The sequence below is a fragment of the Podarcis vaucheri genome (genome assembly GCF_965113315.1).
Source record: "Podarcis vaucheri genome assembly, chromosome: 13".
In the NCBI taxonomy this organism is placed as follows: Eukaryota; Metazoa; Chordata; class Lepidosauria; order Squamata; family Lacertidae; genus Podarcis; species Podarcis vaucheri.
The window spans coordinates 29,339,037-29,357,749 of record NC_138751.1 but is presented as its reverse complement, the minus strand read 5'-3'; the positions used below and the strand labels follow the sequence as shown (position 1 = coordinate 29,357,749).

At 45.1% G+C, this 18,713-nt stretch overlaps 1 protein-coding gene across 2 annotated transcripts; it reads right to left on the bottom strand.

Moving 5' to 3' along the window:
- Window positions 1–11,079: 11,079 nt before the first annotated feature.
- Window positions 11,080–17,039, bottom strand: LOC309517830 (melanoregulin-like). Of its 2 annotated transcripts, XM_082197409.1 has the most exons (6): window positions 16,880–17,017; window positions 16,759–16,849; window positions 14,855–15,014; window positions 14,122–14,212; window positions 13,659–13,825; window positions 11,080–11,956 (listed from the first exon to the last, which is right to left on the bottom strand). In XM_082197409.1, exons 2-6 carry the CDS (start codon window positions 16,833–16,835, stop codon window positions 11,771–11,773), a joined length of 681 nt encoding a protein of 226 aa, XP_082053535.1. In that variant the 5' UTR covers window positions 16,836–16,849; window positions 16,880–17,017; the 3' UTR covers window positions 11,080–11,770. The 2 variants fall into 2 exon arrangements, with proteins under 2 accessions (XP_082053535.1, XP_082053536.1); XM_082197410.1 differs by having other exon boundaries at window positions 16,759–17,039.
- Window positions 17,040–18,713: the final 1,674 nt, after the last annotated feature.

Genomic DNA, 18,713 nt, shown 5'->3' with positions numbered 1-18,713 from the left:
AAAGACCACCCAAAAGCACCATATAATCGTTACAGAAAGAGGCAGTCTACAACAGAAATTTGAGAATGTGGCCTGTCTGCTGTCTGTCAAGAACCATGATAATGCTTGCCAAATGCATTACCCAGGCCAGTCTGGACCATTCTTTTGAAATGGTAAATCCCCTAGTTTCTGAAACCATTGTCGTAGACTTCTCCTATTCATACACAGGATTTGATGGATTTATAGGTGAAAAGAAAAGGTTTCCCCAGGATATTTCCTTTTACTGCAGGGGAAATATTTGAGGTTACCAAGAAAGCCAAGATGACATTGGTATTGACCTGTGTACTAAAATAAAGTGTCTATTTCTTCAGAGAATATTTCCTAATTTTGAAGGATGAAGGATTGGTTTGCTGTGGAATGTGTGTCCCTTAATTATTTTTTTTAATAACACAATACAGACCAATTGCCTAACTTGGTATAAAGCAGCTTTGTCCTATATTTGTTGTTGTTTTCCTTAGGCTGCAGACCTCTTTGTTGCTTCTGCTGCCAAGGCAGCTACGCCTCTAGAAATTTGGCTTAACAGCATGAGATACTTTTGTTGGGGTTGCTGTCTGACAAGACCATGCCTTGGCATTGTGCTCTTAAGGAATGGTGAGAGCAGCACGGAATGTGTTTATCTCCTTCGGAAGGGTGGATCACATTCGGGTTTGTCACATGTGTAAACATATCCTAGAATTCTGTTGGGGCTCTGATTGTTTTGCACTGTGCAAACAGCAGCCCTGACACACACACACACACACACACACACACACACACACACACTGCAGGAATGGGGCAAGCAGCCTTGCTCCTGTAATTTTCACATGGCCAAAGAAGTCAAGGCAGTGGTGTCTGGTGCCCAACAAAAATGGTAGGGCATGCAAGTGCCCTTTTTAAAGAAAAACAGGTGCCAGTACTCACCACGAAGTTCTTACCGTAAGTGCCACACTTTTAACATGGGGTGTGTGTGTGTGCCAATACTACATACCCCTGAGTACCCTCAGAGAAAAAAAAGCACTGGGGCAGTCAAGCAGTAGGCAGAGCCAGAGCCAACTCATTTTAGTTTTGTCCCCCTGCTGAGTTCTGTAAGGGCAACTCTGAGACTAAGGAGGATGGTGCTGGCAGGCAAGGAAGGCCACCCTCTGGGCTTCTTGTGAGTAAGAAGGCAGGCAGGTCTGGGCTGGCGGAGGGCAGACCAAAGTTGGTTGGGCAGTGCCACATTTGTCATAAGAATAGTGGAGTCATCTCAGTGGCTCATCTTGTCCAGCAACCTGTGTAGTGGCCTGAGGAAAGCACGCAAACAGGACCTGAGCATACTCAGGGACGTGTAATGGCTCCTAACTTGGGTCACGCAAATGGGGCAGAGGGAATGGAATGGTATCCTAGAAAAGGGCATGGCTGGCTGGAACACTGAAGAGGAACACAGTGCAACCTTTTGTTGTTGGTCCCACTTGTACTCGGATAATAACCATCCCACTCCATGCGCAAGCTCCCCCCTTCCCTAGCAACCTCCGAAGCCCAACTGTCTCTTACAAACAGTAACCAAAGTTAGGGCAGACCTTGGTGACTGACCCCAAAGATAGCCTGATATGTACAGGCTCGGGCTACCTTTTGCAGCCCAGCCTTCACATGTCTCTGCCCGTGAGGAGCCCAAGGTCACTAGGATGACGGGCATAACGGCGCAGGCCTGGTGATCTGGCCCCTCGGGGCTGTGGGCGAGACCCTGCGGTGGGAGGAGAAAGGGATGGGACAGCTAATCCAAGCCTTTGGGCCAGGTTCGTGATGCCAGAGCAGGGCCAGGGCATTTGGCAATGGTACAAGGTATGGAGTGGGCCGGGAGGGACTTATATAACCCAAAACCAACAAGGCTGCCAAATCCTTCTAGCAATTCTACTGGGAAGACAGTGTGATTCGGCAGGCTCAGAGCCAGGATTCCTGAATACTATTTATATATATGGGGGAGGGGGCACTGCTGAAGGGTTAGAGCAAAAGAGATGCTGTCAGCTAGGACACTGGGGGGTCAGGACCCACTGCTGTGCCACGGTCTGGTCTAAGGTGAAACCCAACAGCATCTGAAAGGGCTGAAGACCACTGACCTACAGCTGCAAAAAAGGAACAGACAGCAGCAAGTAGCGTTGCCTTTCCCAGTTTCCCAGTCTTAAATCCCATTTTCCACATCCGTTGGCAATGTTTTAAAAAGACCTCGTGAAAATTCATTAGCATTTTAACGAGAATTTTCCCTGGTACGCACAGCTTTGCATGCAAATTTGCCTAACATACCGGTACATAATATTGTCAAGCAATTCCCCTTCGTACAATGCAGTTTGTATGTTCTTTTCACTATCATATGCATTTATTTGCACACTTTATCCCAGCTTGTGTGTGTGTTTTTGGTACATGTTTCTTAGCTGGAGAGCTGTACTGCAAAATTCAGAGAAGTGTGAATTTCAAAAGACGGCTGGGTTTTGGTTTGTGTGTTGCATATTGTCCAACTTTCCTCTGATGAAAGTAGGGATGTCCTGTTTAATAATAATAATAATAATAATAATAATAATAATAATAATAATAATAATATCCCACCCCAGCCACACTGAACAGCTTCCAACATATATAAAACAGAATAAAACATTAAACACTAAAAAAAACTTCTGTATACAGGGCTGCCTTCAGATATCTCTTGAGGGTTGTATAGTCACTAATCTCCTTGGCTTGAGGGTTGCATAACTCCATACCCTCCAATATTTATCCGGTGAAAATAGGAACATCCTAAGGAAAAGCGGTGCATTCTGTGATCAAATCAGAAACTGGAACAGCTTCTGTAAATCCGGGACTATCCCTCGAAAAAAGGGACACATGGAGGGTCTGGTATTGTTTTGAAAAATCAAATTGTGAATCTTGCCTTTGAAAAAGGACCTGCAGATGAGAGCACACACCTGTGGTCTGAAATGGAGCAGTCTAGGCAGTTTGTTTATTCCCCTCCCCCCAATAAACAAATAACCTTTTCATACATACAGGCCATACAGGCCAAAATATCATGACAGATATTTTGGTCACTAACCAATAATACACCTTATCAGGGTTTGCCCCCCTCCTCCACCACCAACCACCCCACTAACTTTATGGATGTTGACCTCTAATAACTTCCCTTCTCCCAAGCACACAATCTTATCAGCTTCCCCTGATTTAAAAGCATTCTTGTACTTCTGTATTTGGAAAGATGCTCCCTTCTCTCTCTCTCGCCTTGGTCTTTAAATGGGATTGTGCTTTAAAAATAGAACAAGGACTTGGCAGGGGACTATCAGTGTGTCCTATTCTGGACGGAGAAGCAAACTGCATGTTTGTTTATTTGGGTGGCAGGTGAGTAGGGGGGGCGAGAACGGTTGTCTCCAAAGGCCATGAAATAAACCATAAAAAGATAATCCTGGCAGATTAGCACATACACAACCAAGCGCACAACCTTCTAGGTGGTAACTGCCTGCTCTGTATGCTGTGTCTCCCCCCCCCCATTTTCTTTTTAAAGCATTCCCCTCCACGTGGGACCACTTCCTAACATAACAGCACAAACCCCTCCAACGTGACCAAAGGTCAGAGCATCCAGCACGTGGAGTGTGCTGTGGATGGCAGAGGAAACAGGAGACTTCTGGTCTGGGTGAAGCAGTTCTGCCGATTCCCCTGAAACTCAGCCTGCAGGTTGCAGCCCATTTTCCCTCATCAACCCAAAGGGTTGGGGCGAGAAAGTTACAAACTGCAGCAAAATGAACTAACTCGTATCACCCTAATGTCCAAGGAACTCATTTACCGTATTTTTCACTCTATAACACGCACCCGACCATAACACATACATCGTTTTTAGAGGAGGAAAATCCGTAGGCATGCCACCTGTAGGCATTCCCTCCATAACATGCACAGACATTTCCCCTTACTTTCTAGGAGGAAAAAAGTGAGTGTTATGGTGCAAAAAATAAGGTACTGTATTTAAAAGTAAAGGGACCTCTGACAGTTAAGTCCAGTCGCGAACGACTCTGGGGTTGCAGCGCTCATCTTGCTTTACAGGCTGAAGGAGCAGCTGTTTGTCCGCTCCACGGACAGTTTTTCCTGGTCACGTGGCCAGCATGACTAAGCCGCTTCTGGCGCAACAGAACACTGACACCAGAGCAGTGCACGGAAATTCCATTTACCTTCCCGCAGGAATGGTACCTATTTATCTACTTGCACTTTGATGTGCTTTCGAACTGCTAGGTTGGCAGGAGCTGGGACCGAGCAACGGGAGCTCACCCCGTTGCGGGGATTCAAACAGCTGGCCTTTTGATCGGCAAGCCCAAGGCTCAGTGGTTTAGACCACAGCGCCACCCACATCCTTCTCATTTATTAGGTATGGGGAATATTAACCATGAATAAGATACTCAGTTAAGATAGGGTTGCTGTATTTCAAAAAGTAAAAACCAGGACCCCCAAAGATCCAGGACAAAGTGCCACCTTTTGGAGATTCCTCCCAGACTTCAAATCCACCTTTGAAATCCCAATAATGTCCCACTAGTTAAGATAGGACCTATAGTGCAAAGCTACAGTCAATCCCACATTTAATGATGGTTTTATAGGGGGGAAAATGGCAGCCAGTGCTGCCAAACCTCATGGTTGTCTTGCACCAGTAATGTGGGGAGATAGGGTGGTTAACTTTTTTTTAAAACCCTATACATTTATATTCCAGTTTTCTTCTTTTATAGAACCCAAAGTGGCATCAGTGTGGTTTTCCAGGCATGTGGTTCTCAGGCAATCACCCATCCAGGGCACAGATCTGCTTAGCTTCAGCAAGGTGGCAACCTTCTGTGCCTTCAGACCAGACCATGGGAACAGCTGCAGGAGGCTGGTGTGTGTGTGTGTGTGTGTGTGTGACACAACATAACTCTCCCTCCCTCCCACTGCCCACTAACTCACCTCCTCTCCCAACTTTGGGAGGGGAGAATAGTCTCAGAGGAATTTGCAAGAGGAAATTGGTGGAGTGGGATTAAACACGTTCTCCTCTAAGGGGGATTCACATTTGCCATGCCCCAGTAAAAGCAGGATTAGGAATTGGTATAAAGGTATTGCTCTGCTCCCAGGTGCCATGCATTTGACAGCCTACTATGCCATGTTTTAAGGGACGAGGGTGGCGCTGTAGGTTAAACCACAGAGCCTAGGACTTGCCGATCAGAAGCTTGGCGGTTCGAATCCCCATGATGGAGTGAGCTCCCGTTGCTCAGTCCCTGCTCCTGCCAACCTAGCAGTTCAAAAGCACAAAGTGCAAGTAGATAAATAGGTACTGCTCCGGCAGCTATGTTGCAGGTGGTGAAGTTCATTTTGTAAAGCATGTAAAGTATGAGGACAATGTTACAGGAGAACTACAGGGATTGGGGAGGAGAGGGTAGCTTTAACAACAACAACAAGACACACAGCTTTTAAAACCAATGCAGGATCAGACACTACAGTGTTGATACACAGCAGGCAGCCGACTTTGGCATTGTAAGGTATTATGGGGCTCAGACAAGAACATGATTCCCCCCCCCCAAATAAACTTTATTAGTTTTCCGGTTACATACTCCACATACACATAATGTGTTGCATTTTGCATTTATACTTGCTCCTAAGCACTGACTTCCCTCCTTCCTTCTTCTGTTTTTTTTACATCACATATAATCTTATTGCATTATTTTCACAGACAAGAACATGATTAAAGTCCTGCTGGATCAGGCCCGTCGCCCTTCTAGTCCAGCATCCTGTTCTCACAGTGGCCAACCAGATGCCAGTTTTTATGTTGCATTCTGGTACACTGCTTCCATTTTCAAAGTATTGAGGTTATGAAGTGCTTATCTCTCCCATTACATATTTTCCTAAGGATGTCGTCACGCTGCAGTCTGTGTGGCCGCCAGCAGGTGTTGCTGTGAACTGCAGCATGGTGAAAAACTGGGCTCTGCTGGGCCATTGCAACAGCATCAGAGGAAAGGAGGGAACTGGAGATAGAGGCCCGTGAGGAGGAAAACAGGTGGCCTAAGTCTGCAAGAAGAAGTTTGGCGAGATGTAAAGGATAAGGATAAGGGTGGCTTTGGCAAACATGGGGGTGGTGGTGAGCAAAGCGAGCAGGGGCATAGCCCCTAGTGAATTTTTTTTATTGTTGTTGTTATTATTTTTTACTTGTTTAATTTATATAACGTCCTTTATCAAAAGATCCTGAGGTGGTATACAACTTTAAAAGCACATTACAGAACATCAAAGATAAAAACATAGTAAAAAGCATACTGATGGACAGGCTAATAATGAAATCATCATCATCATAACAGTCCCCTCCCCCACACTGTTACAGGCCATAGGTTATTTAATAGCCATAGGCCTGGGTAAAGAGGAATGTTTTTGCCCGGTGCTGTAAGAAATGTAAAGATGCTGCCAGGTGAGCCTTTCCGGGGAGAGCATTCCACTATCGGTGTGACACCACAGAAAAGGTGGTATGAAATGGGTAATCTATGGTATGTATTTTTGTGTTTTTAAATTGTAAACTGCCCTGTGATCCTCAGATGAAAGAAGTATAGAAAATATAGCAATAATAACAATGATGTTATTTATGTAGATCTGTAAGGTAAAGGGGCCCCTGACCATTAGGTCCAGTCGTGGCCGACTCTGGGGTTGCTGCGCTCATCTTGCTTTATTGGCCGAGGGAGCCGGCATACAGCTTCTGGGTCATGTGGCCAGCATGACTAAACCGCTTCTGGCGAACCAGAGTAGCGCACGGAAATGCCATTTACCTTCCTGCCAGAGCGGTACCTATTTATCTACTTGCACTTTGATGTGCTTTTGAACTGCTAGGTTGGCAGGAGCAGGGACCGAACAACAGGAACTCACCCCGTTGCGGGGTTTCGAACCGTCAACCTTCTGATCGGCAAGTACTAGGCTCTTGGTTTAACCCACAGCGCCACCATTGTCCCTATGTAGATCTGTACAGGATAGCAAAATATCAGACTTCCACTTTTAACAACAACAACAACAAACAACAACAACAACATAAATAAAGCAGAGCAGACCCATTCTCGCTCAACAGTATTCTGGCTGACAGACCTTCTCCCATTCAAGTTCTAAGCAGGGAGGTCCTTGTTTTGCTTCTGAGATCAGACAATTGGGGAGAATTCAGGATGGTCTGGCAGTAGGGTGGGCTGACATTTCTTCATAGACAAACCCACAAACTCTCCAGGCCAAACAGAAACTGAGGCTGCGTCTGCTTTCCCTTCCCCATCCATTTTGGGAAAAACATTGCTTGCCCATTGCAGATACCATACAGAGCGGCTCACGTTGAACAGACCCAACGTGCAAGGGGGAGGGGGAGGCAGCTGTGGACTGGGTTGGGTGAAGCATCAGTGTGAGGCTTACCAGCACACTTGTGGCCCAGGGGGACTATAACTTGGCTTGCTGTTCCTACAAGGCCTCTAGCCAAAAAAACAGAGGAGTAGCTATTTGTTTTCCCATAGTGAGGATCATAACATGCTGACCTTTGCTCAGGGCCAAGAAGGGAGCGAGACTGTTAAGGCTTAGGCAGTTGGGAAAAACAAACAACACACACGCACTTATTGCCATTTTGTTATTTATACAAAGATTTATACCTTGCTTTCCCCACTCCAAAAAAAAGAGTTGCTTAAGGCGGCTTATAAAATATAAAAGGCATACAAAAAAACAACAATCCATCAGTAAAAACACAAATGCAGCAGAGAGCAAGAAAACAATAAACCCAGGCTGACGAATTAAATTAAATTGAGCCACAGCAGAACCAAAAGCCACTGGGAAAAGAAAGCTTTTATTTGTTGGTAGAACACAGAGAAGTCTTGGGGCAAGGAGTTCCACATGCAAAGGATCACCAGCTGTGCCTCAGAAGGCAATGGGCCAGCAGGAAAGAGAGGTTTTAGCCCTTCCCACTTGCCTTTTGTAAGGGGGGTGGTGGTCAAAGGAGAGCACATTGCCATCCCTTCCGACTGTGCCCTACGAAATCGGACTGAGTTTCCATCTAGCTCCCCACAGGATGCTCTAAGATACTCCAATCCCTTTGTCATTTTACATTGTGATCCTATGCAAATCTGCTCAGAAGTAAGTCCCTCTGAGGCCAATGAGACTTACTCTGAGGTGGATGTGTTGGATTGCAGGTTTAGTTGAACATTACACAGTTGGGTTATGTTCTTTTAAAAAGCATACTGTCTAGCTCTATGATATGGGTAGATGATATTCCAAAAGTGGCTGTACCAATGTATTCTTATACAGTGGTACCTCGGGTTACATACGCTTCAGGTTACATACTCTGCTAACCCAGAAATAGTGCTTCAGGTTGAGAACAGAAATCGTGCTCTGGCGGCACGGCAGCAGCAGGAGGCCCCATTAGCTAAAGTGGTCTTCAGGTTAAGAACAGTTTCAGGTTAAGTACGTACCTCCGGAATGAATTTAGTACTTAACCCAATGTAAAGGTATTATGTGACTTGACCCTGGATAGCTCAGTTGGTAGAGGATGAGATTCTTTAGCTCAGAGTGGTGGGTTCGAGCCCCATGTTGGCAGAAAGATTCCTGCTTTTGCAGGGGGCTGGACTAGATGACCCTTGTGGTACCCCTTGCAACTTGACAGTTCAGTGATTCTGTTTTCCAATCTCTTCAATTCAAAACCAGGGTGCAACAGTTAACGTGGGCATCTGTACACACAGGCAGGAGTATCCTTTCCCAGAGGCCTGAGATTCCTGTGAAAGGTGTAAAACCACAGAAACCTTGACAAGGAAGAACAAAATCATCACAAGGAACGTTGTTAAATGAGCTGGAGGTTTTGGGGGGGGGGAGAGAAGAAGACTCATTAATTACCTAGCAGTTCTCAGCTGTCAGAAAGGATAGGGACAGGAAGAGATATATGTGTTTGCATGTCTCTGCCAAGAGGGACAAATAGAGCAGTTTCCAACATTTCTTCCCAACCTCTAGGCTGGATGCTTGAAACCTGCGATCCAGACTCCAGGAAAAGGCCGTCCTGAGTCCATTGCATACTTGGGATATTGTGGGGAAGGAGAAGAAAGGGAGAAATTTCCCCAGCCGGGCCTTTTGTTTCCCGCAAACGGAGACTCTGCTATTTAGAAACAGGAGCCAGGGGGATTAGCGGCAGGGACAGCAGCAATCCTTGTCACCAGGCTCCGGGCGGCTTGTATATCAGGGACAGGTTGTACACAGAGAGATTGGAGAGAAGAGGGTGATGAAAGGAGAACAGGTGGCCTGGAAGCACACACAAAAATGGACAGGGAAAAGGAGGAGGAGAGAAAACAACCCTTCTTGTAGAAAGGACAGGGGGAAAAACCAACATTTTATAGGCAGGGATGGCCAATGGGCAACATTTATGTATGTAGTTTGCCATGGACATACACAGGATTATTTTTTTTGCAGGTGTGGTAAAGAAAGCAAATACTCTAGGGCTGTTGTTGTTGTTTAGTCGTGTTGGACTCTTTGTAACCCCATGGACCAGAGCACACCAGGCACTCCTGTCATCCACTGCCTCCCGCAGTTTGGTCAAACTCACATTAGTAGCTTCTATAACACTGCCCAACCATCTCGTCCTCTGTCATCCCCTTCTCCTTGTGCCCTCAATCTTTCCCAGCTCCCCAGGAAATCTTCTCTTCTCATGAGGTTGCCATATTTCAAAAAGTGAAAATCCAAACTTGTCTAAGTTAAGCTTTCTTTCTTCTTCTTTTTGCAAAATCTCAATAAAATAAAATAAAATTGAAGCTTTTGAACTATTTTTAAGGAAAATCAAAATCAACACTTCGAGAAATAAAAATAATATCCACACTTCCAACATGGGTTGCCATGATTTTCCCCGATTTTTGGAAATTCCACCCGGATGCTATTTCTGACGGATAAATCCTGGATATATGAGCAAACATACATAAATGAAAGGTGGGAACAGGCAAGCTTCTCTCAAAACAAAAGAGAGGGATACCTGCTCACACCTTTTGCCTTGCATCTCTGGTTCTACAACTGCTAAACATGTACAGTGGTACCTCTGGTTACGAACTTAATTCATTCTGGAGGTCCATTCTCTTAACCTGAGGTACCACTTTGGCTAATGGGGCCTCCCGTGGCCGCCACACGATTTCTGTTCTCATCCTGAGGTAAAGTTCTTAACATGAGGTACTACTTCTGGGTTAGCGGAGTCTGTAACCCAAAGTGTTTGTAACCCGAAGTACCAGTGTACTTGCTTTTCAAAGTGAAAGCTGGGAACCTGGGGCTTATGCTTCATCCAGGGGGGGGTAACTCCCCCCCATTTTTATTCCTATGTTGTGTACATTAAACCCACTTCTAACAACCTCCTGTCCTGCCCTCCTCTCTCACACAGAGTAGGGTTGCCATACATCCAGAATTTCCCATACATAGTTGGAATATGGCAGTCGGAAACAGTTTCCAGGTGGAAATCAGTTCAATATCTGGGAAAATCCAGATGTATGACAACCCATGCCAGAAGTCTAGATTTTAGTGATTTTCCTTAAAAATAGCTTTTAAAAATTCCCTCTTTTGGGGGGGGGGGAGATTTTTGAGAGGGGAAAAAAAGTTGAACAACTTTGGGCAAAACTAAAAAAAAAGCTCAACAGCCTTGGCCCCCAAAACACAGAGCATCAGGGTAACTCAGTTTCTGTGCCAAACATCCAAACCGGTGTGCTGTACAAATCATGCAGATTATGCTAAGTGGCCTTTATTGGCATATTTTGCTGAATATATCCGGCTTCTCCTGTCTGCTAATAATTGGTGGGTGGGTTGGGATAGTTTGTACAGTGCATCACAGTGGGAACAACTGCCCGCCCCTTTTTAAACCACACTAAGGCCTATAAATTATTTTTTAAAAGCAAACATGTGGACGGCAAGTCTAGACTCTCAATGTGCTCTGTTGTAGGCTGAAATTCCACATTCTGGTGCATGTGCAGCGCAACTGCAGAAGGAGCCTCTCCACACCCTCAGCCTTATGACCAGAATTGTGTACACTCAGTGCTAAAGGAATCTGAATTCAGCTAAGACGAGTTTGCAAATCCTCTATGTCATATACGTAATTTATTATACTCCATGGAAAGCCTCCTAGCTAACTAAAGTTCATCTCATAAAGGGAAGAAAGAGTCTCAAAGATATCTTTCTATTATCTCAGCCTCTGGCCCTGCCATAGGCAAGAGAAAACGCCCTGGAAAAATATGGAGATATTATTATTCATCACCCTGAGAATGTCTGATATTTTATTGTGTTTTTAATATTCTGTTGGGAGCCACCTAGAGTGGCTGGGGAACCCAGCCAGATGGGCAGGGTGTTGTTGTTGTTGTTGTTGTTGTTGTTGTTGTTGTTATTATTCTGAGTCTTGAGTGGCATAGCCTAAAGTAAAGGTATCAAGGCAGTGTGTGGGAAAGCCCTACATTTTTGGCTATGGAGAACATTTCAGTTCTATGTTTTGGTTTATGTTTTCCTTCCAAATGTTCACCTCCTGTTTTATAGAAAACTACAGACTGAGCGTCGTGAGAAACAATGCTATTTGTTAACTCATGAGATTAATACAGAAGAAAGAGGGCAAAGCATGAACAGGAAATGGGGGCACAAGTTCTTTGTGTCAAAGGGAGTCTCCAACAGGTTTGTGGTTCAGTAGTCTACACTGAATACATTCGTTCTTCCATCCATAGGTTGAGTTGCATCTGCCTCTTCGCACTTTCTTCAGTGTCTGCCTCACTTCTGTCTTCTCCTTGGCTTATTCCCCATCTACGCCCTCCTCCATCTCTTCCTGAGCTTCGTTGCTCATTGTGACCAAGACAGGACCAGGTGTTGTAGGTCCTCCATCGCTGGAAGAGCTATCGTCCTCTTCGTCCTCCACGGGGTAGAAGTGCCGAGCCGCTGAGAGGAATTCATCTCCCACATCAAGGAGAAGCAGCCTGTCCTAGGGGAGGAAAGGTGACAAAAATAAAGAAAAAAGGTGATAGTGTTGGGTACATTGAGACCCCACAATAGAGCTGGCCTAAGGCACCTGAAGTAGAAAATGTAAAAATGATGCCCACACCAAGCCAGGAGTAAATATCGGATTCAATTACATGTCACCTCACAGTAATTGTGAGGTAAAATAATGGAAGGAGGGAGAATTGGCAATCCTTGGGTCACCAGAGGGGTCAGGGATCCCCCAAATCTTTAAGCAAACAAAAAGCTAATTTTTGCCAGCTGCCTCTACCCCGCTTTTAAAAGACAGAGGATGTGAGGGAAACACATATAAAACAAACCAAAGAAATGGTCTGTTTGGGGCAGGGGACAAAGTATTTCAAGAAGCGTCTGTCACGAGGGAGATTCCCAGGTTCTTAGTAGCACAGGCCTAATACTGAATGGGTAGGGTTGGAGTATGTAATTAACTACAAAGATACAAGTATCTGGTAATAAAATGTAAATTAGATTTATTAAAGGAAGTCTGAGTCTAAAAGCATTCAAAAGGGGGAAACGGAGATAAAGTGATTTATTGTTGTTCTGCTCTGACTGTTTTCTAGCCTAGGAGACATCCACCCTTTGTTGTAGAAAATAGTTCCCAATAAACTATTTGGCCTTTGAAGAAGAAGAAGAAGAAGAAGAAGAAGAAGAAGAAGAAGAAGAAGAAAACAGGAGCTGGCACACCCTTTATTTAATTATTTAATTATTGCAGATAAAGAACAAAGCATTCTTCTTCCCATCATCATCATCATCATTAATATACCGCCCTATACCCAGAGGTTTCAGGGTGGTTCATAAAACAAAATCAAAATATAAAACCACAAAATATATAATCAAAATTAAAACAACCTAATAACCCCCCCAAAAACCCCACATTTTAAAAGGGCATAGTATGCCAATGAAATCAACCAAAGTCCTGTTCCAGACAAAGGAAAAGATTAAACTGAGATCTTTCTCCCTCAAAGCAAGAGAACTGACTAACCAAGCAAACGCCACGTATTTTTAGCCATTAACCTGCAGAAGGGGGAAAATTTCAAAAGGATTGCTTTGTCCTAAAGGCATCACCCTCTATGTTGAACAGAAAACTTGGCATCACACTCCCAACACTAGGAGGAGGGGAAATGTCACCCTTAATTTGGAGGACAAAGAGAAAAATATTTGGGAGAGGGTGGCAAGATATTAAAGGATTCGTAAGGCCAATCAGCACATTAGAAGGAGTCAACTCACAGAGGCTTCATGACACTGGAAGCAGTTACAGTGGTACCTCAGGTTACATACGCTTCAGGTTACATGCGCTTCAGGTTACACACTCTGCTAACCCAGAAATAGTGCTTCAGGTTAAGAACTTTGCTTCAGGATAAGAACAGAAATCGGGCTCTAGCGGCGCGGCAGCAGCAGGAGGCCCCATTAGCTAAAGTGGTGCTTCAGGTTAAGAATAGTTTCAGGTTAAGAACAGACCTCTGGAACAAATTAAATACTTAACCTGAGGTACCACTGTATTTGAAAACCACAGTCAGGCTACCTGGAGGAGCTTGCTTGTTGCTTCTACCTCCATGGTAGCTTCTATGCCACTGTAGGTTAGGCCCACAGCTTCTGTCCCTGCAGTGATGTACTGCACAGACAAGCACATGCCCCAACAGAAGTTTCTACCGAATCCTTCCTCTGCTTACAATGACAAAGAGGTATCTCTCGGGTGGACCACCACGATGCCAGCCAAAAATGGTTGTCTGCTCGGCCAGGGCAGTGTGGATCCTGCGGGCCTCTTGAGGATTGCGAAGGGATTCATATGAGGTGCTGGACGTGACAGTGAGGAGCCCATCTGCTTCAGCTTTGAACCCTACATTGGGAAGAGATCATTTATGCCCATATCCACTCCAAAAACCAACTCAATAAATAATAACAAGAGCAGCCCTGTTGGATAGGAACAGAATCCGGTATCCGGCTCTCACAGTGGCCAAGGATAGGTGAATAATAGTCTTCACCCCTCCAAAGTCAACAGGGAGAAGGCTCGAGTAGTTTTTAGTCATGGAACACTAAAACCAAACTTGAGAGAAATGAAAGCGAGTAAGGATAATAGCTTTCCTAACACTCTCCAGTTTGGTCTGTGGTGGAAATCCCCCAAGGACACCATACCCAAGACTTCTAGGATTTGCTTCCATCGGTCCTTCATCTTCCGACGGATCTGCCGGTGAGCGATGATGTCAAAGCTCAAGCGTCGGTATTCCTTTGTCAGGATAAAGGAGACCATCAAAAGAATGAACCACTAAGCTATGTTTTTCAGCAAAATGCCCACCGTCATGTAAAGTATGTGTGGAGAAAGGCCTATATATTACAGGGATCTCTAAAGGGCTGCTTTGTGTGTGCACCTACATGCGCATTAACACACTGCACCCCACTGAGGCCCCTATTCCTAAAGGTCATGCCACTCATGCAGATTGCGTCTGCGTTGCATCACTTTTCTGGCTCCCATCCATGGATGCAAACAGCAGAATGTGGCAGACAATTAAGGGGTACATCACTGCTCTTTCCGATGCTATTTTTGTCAGGAAAGGGTTAGATTCCTCCAAGAAGTTTATTTTGACCCAATATAACTCAATGGAAGCAATTAGCCAACCCCACCTGCATAGCCCTATGCTAGTTTTTATTTGTGGGTCACACTAGAGTGCGACAGAAACTAGAAACCAGTTTATATTATTTTAATGCTTACATCAATGCATCACTGTATTTGTGGGCACACATACACAATAATTCTTGTCTGTGGACATCCTTGTCTGGCACTTATCCCTTATCAGACTGTACGTGGGCAAATGTCTTGCAATTAAATTCTCCCCCAAACAAAAATATTCCGTGCACAAGGACAACATACCTCTGATCCCCGGCGCGTTTTTGACCTTTTCTCCAGCAACATGTGGAGTTTATGATCATCATCCCGTTCCACGTGAGTCTTGTCCACTGGTTCATTCCACAAGTTGACAGCCTCTAATTCCCGTCGTTTCTGCAACTTGTTGAAATACTGAAGTGTGTCACTGCAACAGAAAGGTTACAAACAAACAAACAAACAAACAGCATCACAATGGCTCTTCAAACTGAGACAGGACTCCTAGGTCTACTTCTCACCAAGTTCTCACTCAGTGGTAGAGCACATGCTCAATCTCTGACATCTGCGATTGTCCCCTGTCTGAAACCCTGGAGAACCTTTGCTGGTCATTGTCAACCATACTGTGCTACATGGACCAATGGTCTGGATCAATAGAAGGCAGCTTCCTAGGTACTGTATCTGGTATCTGGGCTTTATCACTTTGGATTGAAAGTGGGAGCTCATATGGGCAAATGCTTCTCACATAACCTCCTCCATTTCTCCAACGAAAATAGGAAAGTCCAGTTCTATTTTTCTAGGAAAAGAAGTACTGGAACTCACCATGAACGCCTCCCTCGTTCTCTTAGAATGCAGTGACACCCACCTGAGAGGTGCTGGCAAGATCCAGCTGAAAAAAAGCCCCAGGAACATTCTATTCCATACTCTCCAGCATTTCTCCAATGAAAATAGGGACGTTCTATGGAAAAGCAGGACATTCCAGGATCAAATCAGAAACCAGGACAGCTTCTGTAAATCCGAGATCGTCCCTGAATAATGGGTCACTCAGACGGTCTGTTCTCTGAACAAAAACAGTCCCTGCACAGAGACAGCTAGCATATTGAGGGAGAGGCATAGTCTTCTCCCTGACAAGCTAATTGTTTTCATGCACAGAAACAACATTTCTTTCATGTTGTGATTCCTGCAACTTCAGTCCAAAGCAGTACAGCCTGGGCACAGGTTTACCATTGCGACAAGCACAATGCATCTCTTTAGCCTGGTAGATACCAGGTTGGGAATGGAAACCTTGGATTTGAGCCTTGTTCCGTACATACACAGAGCCTAGGACTTGCCGATCAGAAGGTCACGTCAAGTGCAAGTAGATAAATAGGTACCGCTCCAGCGGGAAGGTAAACAGCGTTTCCATGCACTGCTCTGGTTCGCCAGAAGTGGCTTGGTCATGCTGGCCACATGACCCGGAAGCTGCATGCCAGCTCCCTCGGCCAGTAAAGTGAGATGAGCGCCGCAACCCCAGTCGGCCACGACTGGACCTAATGGTCAGGGGTCCTTTTACCTTTATGTACATTTATTCACAATAATTTTTCAGACTAAAAAGTCACTCTCAATTAAAGTAGACCAATTAATTAAAAGCTGATTAATAGAAGCATTTAATGCTGCAGCCCTAGAATTAAAGTGTGCATATAATTCAAGAGGGCTTTTGTGAAGGCACACACAGACTGTGAATCAAACAAAACACTGTACATTGAAACAGTAGCTAAACTGTGAAAGCAAGAAAGGCAGAATCCTTTCATGATGAATCCTGTAAGGTACATAACCAAAACACCATTGCAGGAGGAGGAGGTTTTCAGCAGGCTTGGGGGAATGCTAAGATTTGCAAAAGTAGAACTGAAATATTTAGACACAGAACTCTAATGGAGGAAGGAAATGCCACCTGGTTGTTGGGAGTGGGGATGAAATGGAATATCCTGGGAAAGGGTGGGGTTGTCTGGCCAACTGGGACCCTAAACAGCAATATTCTGTACTTCCAGAATTCCAGAACTGCCAGCTTCCGTACAGCATCACTTGGAAAGCAGAACGCACTTACCTTAATTTATGCTGTTGTCTGCCATTGCTTATTATAAATTTGGCAGAAGCTCGGGGCTTGCTAAATGAAAAAGCTGATTTGTAACACATACCCAACCACCAATGGATTCTTCTCCAGTTCATCTTCTATATGGCAACAGCAGCTGCAAACTTTGTACCAGAAGTTCATCTCTCTCTCTCTCTCTCTCTCTCTCTCTCTCTCTCTCTCTCTCTTGCAATGTGCTGTAAATGCTAAGACAGGCTCGAGACCAGCATATTGAAACGCGTTAAAAACCAAAGTTAAAACAGAAGATGGAGAGAAAATGGATGGGGCAGACGTAAGTCCAAGTAGTAAAGGAACTCTGCTTGGGGGGTGGGAAGGCAAAGGAGTTCTATGAATTCTCTTTAAATATCATCTGCACATCATAAGCAGTGATCATGTGAGATTCTCCCCCTTCCGCCATAGCTTAAGGCCTTTATAACAAACTGCCGAGTATGAAATAGTGTATTGTATGTTGCCTCTGTGTTTATATGGAATGAAAAGTAGGTTCGTTTTTCGTATTTTCAAGAAGAGAGACCGCAGGATTAGATGAGTTGCGAGGCACTGTAGAGCCACATGAAGCCAGAGGAGAAGAGGCACGGAAAGGCAGAACAGAAGCCAGGCCTTGCTGTGTTATCCACTGGGAGAAATTCCGCCATCTATTCCTTTTGCCACCAGCCCTTCCTCCAAGCAGCTCAGGGTAGCATAAATAGAGCCATCTCAGTTTATCCTCACAGCTAATTTGCAAGTTTGGTTACAGTGGGCAAGACAGTGGCTTGCACCCAAAGAGCTTAATTGCCAAGTAGGTCGTTTGACCATAGCAGGGCTGGTCCTATCATTAGGCAGAGTGAGGTGACTGCTTCTAGTGGCTTATGGGAGGAGGCAGTGGTGCCCCATAGCTCTTCTTCCTGAACTCCCCAACCATTCCTTCTGTTGGAGAAGAGAGTTGTGTGTTGTGCATCTTGCTCTCGCCCTTTGTAACTGCCTTAGGGTCTGTGCTTTGCCCTGTTGTTAGTATTGAAGTAGGATTTGGTGGATGTGGGTGGCGCTGTGGTCTAAACCACTTGAACCTCTTGGGCTTCCCGATTGGAAGGTCAGCAGTTTGAATTCCCGCAATGGAGCGAGCTCATTGCTCTGTCCCAGCTCCTGCCAACCTAGCAGTTTGAAAGCACGCCAGTGCAAGTAGATAAATAGGTACTACTGTGGCAGGAAGGTAAACAGTGTTTCCATGCGCTCTGGTTTCCATCATGGTATTCCATTGTGCCAGAAGTGGTTTAGTCATGCTGGCCACATGACCCGGAAAGCTGTCTGTGGACAAACACCAGGTCTCTCGGCCTGAAAGCGAGATGAGTGCCGCAACCCCATAGTCGCCTTTGACTGGACTTAACCGTCCAGGGGCCCTTTACCTTTCTTTTTTACCTAGGATTCAGTGGCCAGCCCAGTTGGCTACTGGAGGTGGAAAGAGCATGTGTATGGGTTATTTTGCCTGTTGCCTCAGGAAGCAACATGTCTTGGGCCAGCCCTGGAGTTAGACTCAGGCCACATTCCACCTTAAAGTACTATGATAACAGTGTAAAAACAGTCATGGCTTCCCAACTGCCAAAGTGGATTAATCCGCAATCGATCTATAGTGACAGGGACCTCTGGGAACTGTAGCTCTGGGACAGGAATAGGGGTCCACAAACGACTCTCAGTTTCAAGAAGTCTTTGGAGGAAGTCATGGCTGTTTAGAGTAGCCTTACTCTGCCCAGGATTAATAGAATAACCACATACCCATTTGCAATTCTTAGCCTTTTCCATTTAATTTTATGTCCCCACTTCTACTATAAAACTCATTTTGTGACCTTGGGTTGTGCATGGATTTGTTTCCACTGGAAGACCAACATCCTATCTTGTGCTAAAAAATATATATGCTCACAGGAGTAATCTACTCATGTGGACAGTAGATCTTCAAATCTGCAACCCTGCAGAAGTTCACCACTTGGGCGGCACACTAGCTGTGCAAGTAGACTGCACACGTGAGCAGTT

Coding starts and splice junctions, on each gene's coding strand:
- LOC309517830 (XM_082197410.1), bottom strand. CDS start 16,835: ATGAACTTCTGGTACAAAGTTTGCAGCTGCTGTTGCCATATAGAAGAT. Junction 15,015..16,758: donor AAGAATCCATTGGTGGTTGG/GTATGTGTTACA, acceptor TTTCTGTTGCAG/TGACACACTTCAGTATTTCA. Junction 14,213..14,854: donor AAACGCGCCGGGGATCAGAG/GTATGTTGTCCT, acceptor ATCCTGACAAAG/GAATACCGACGCTTGAGCTT.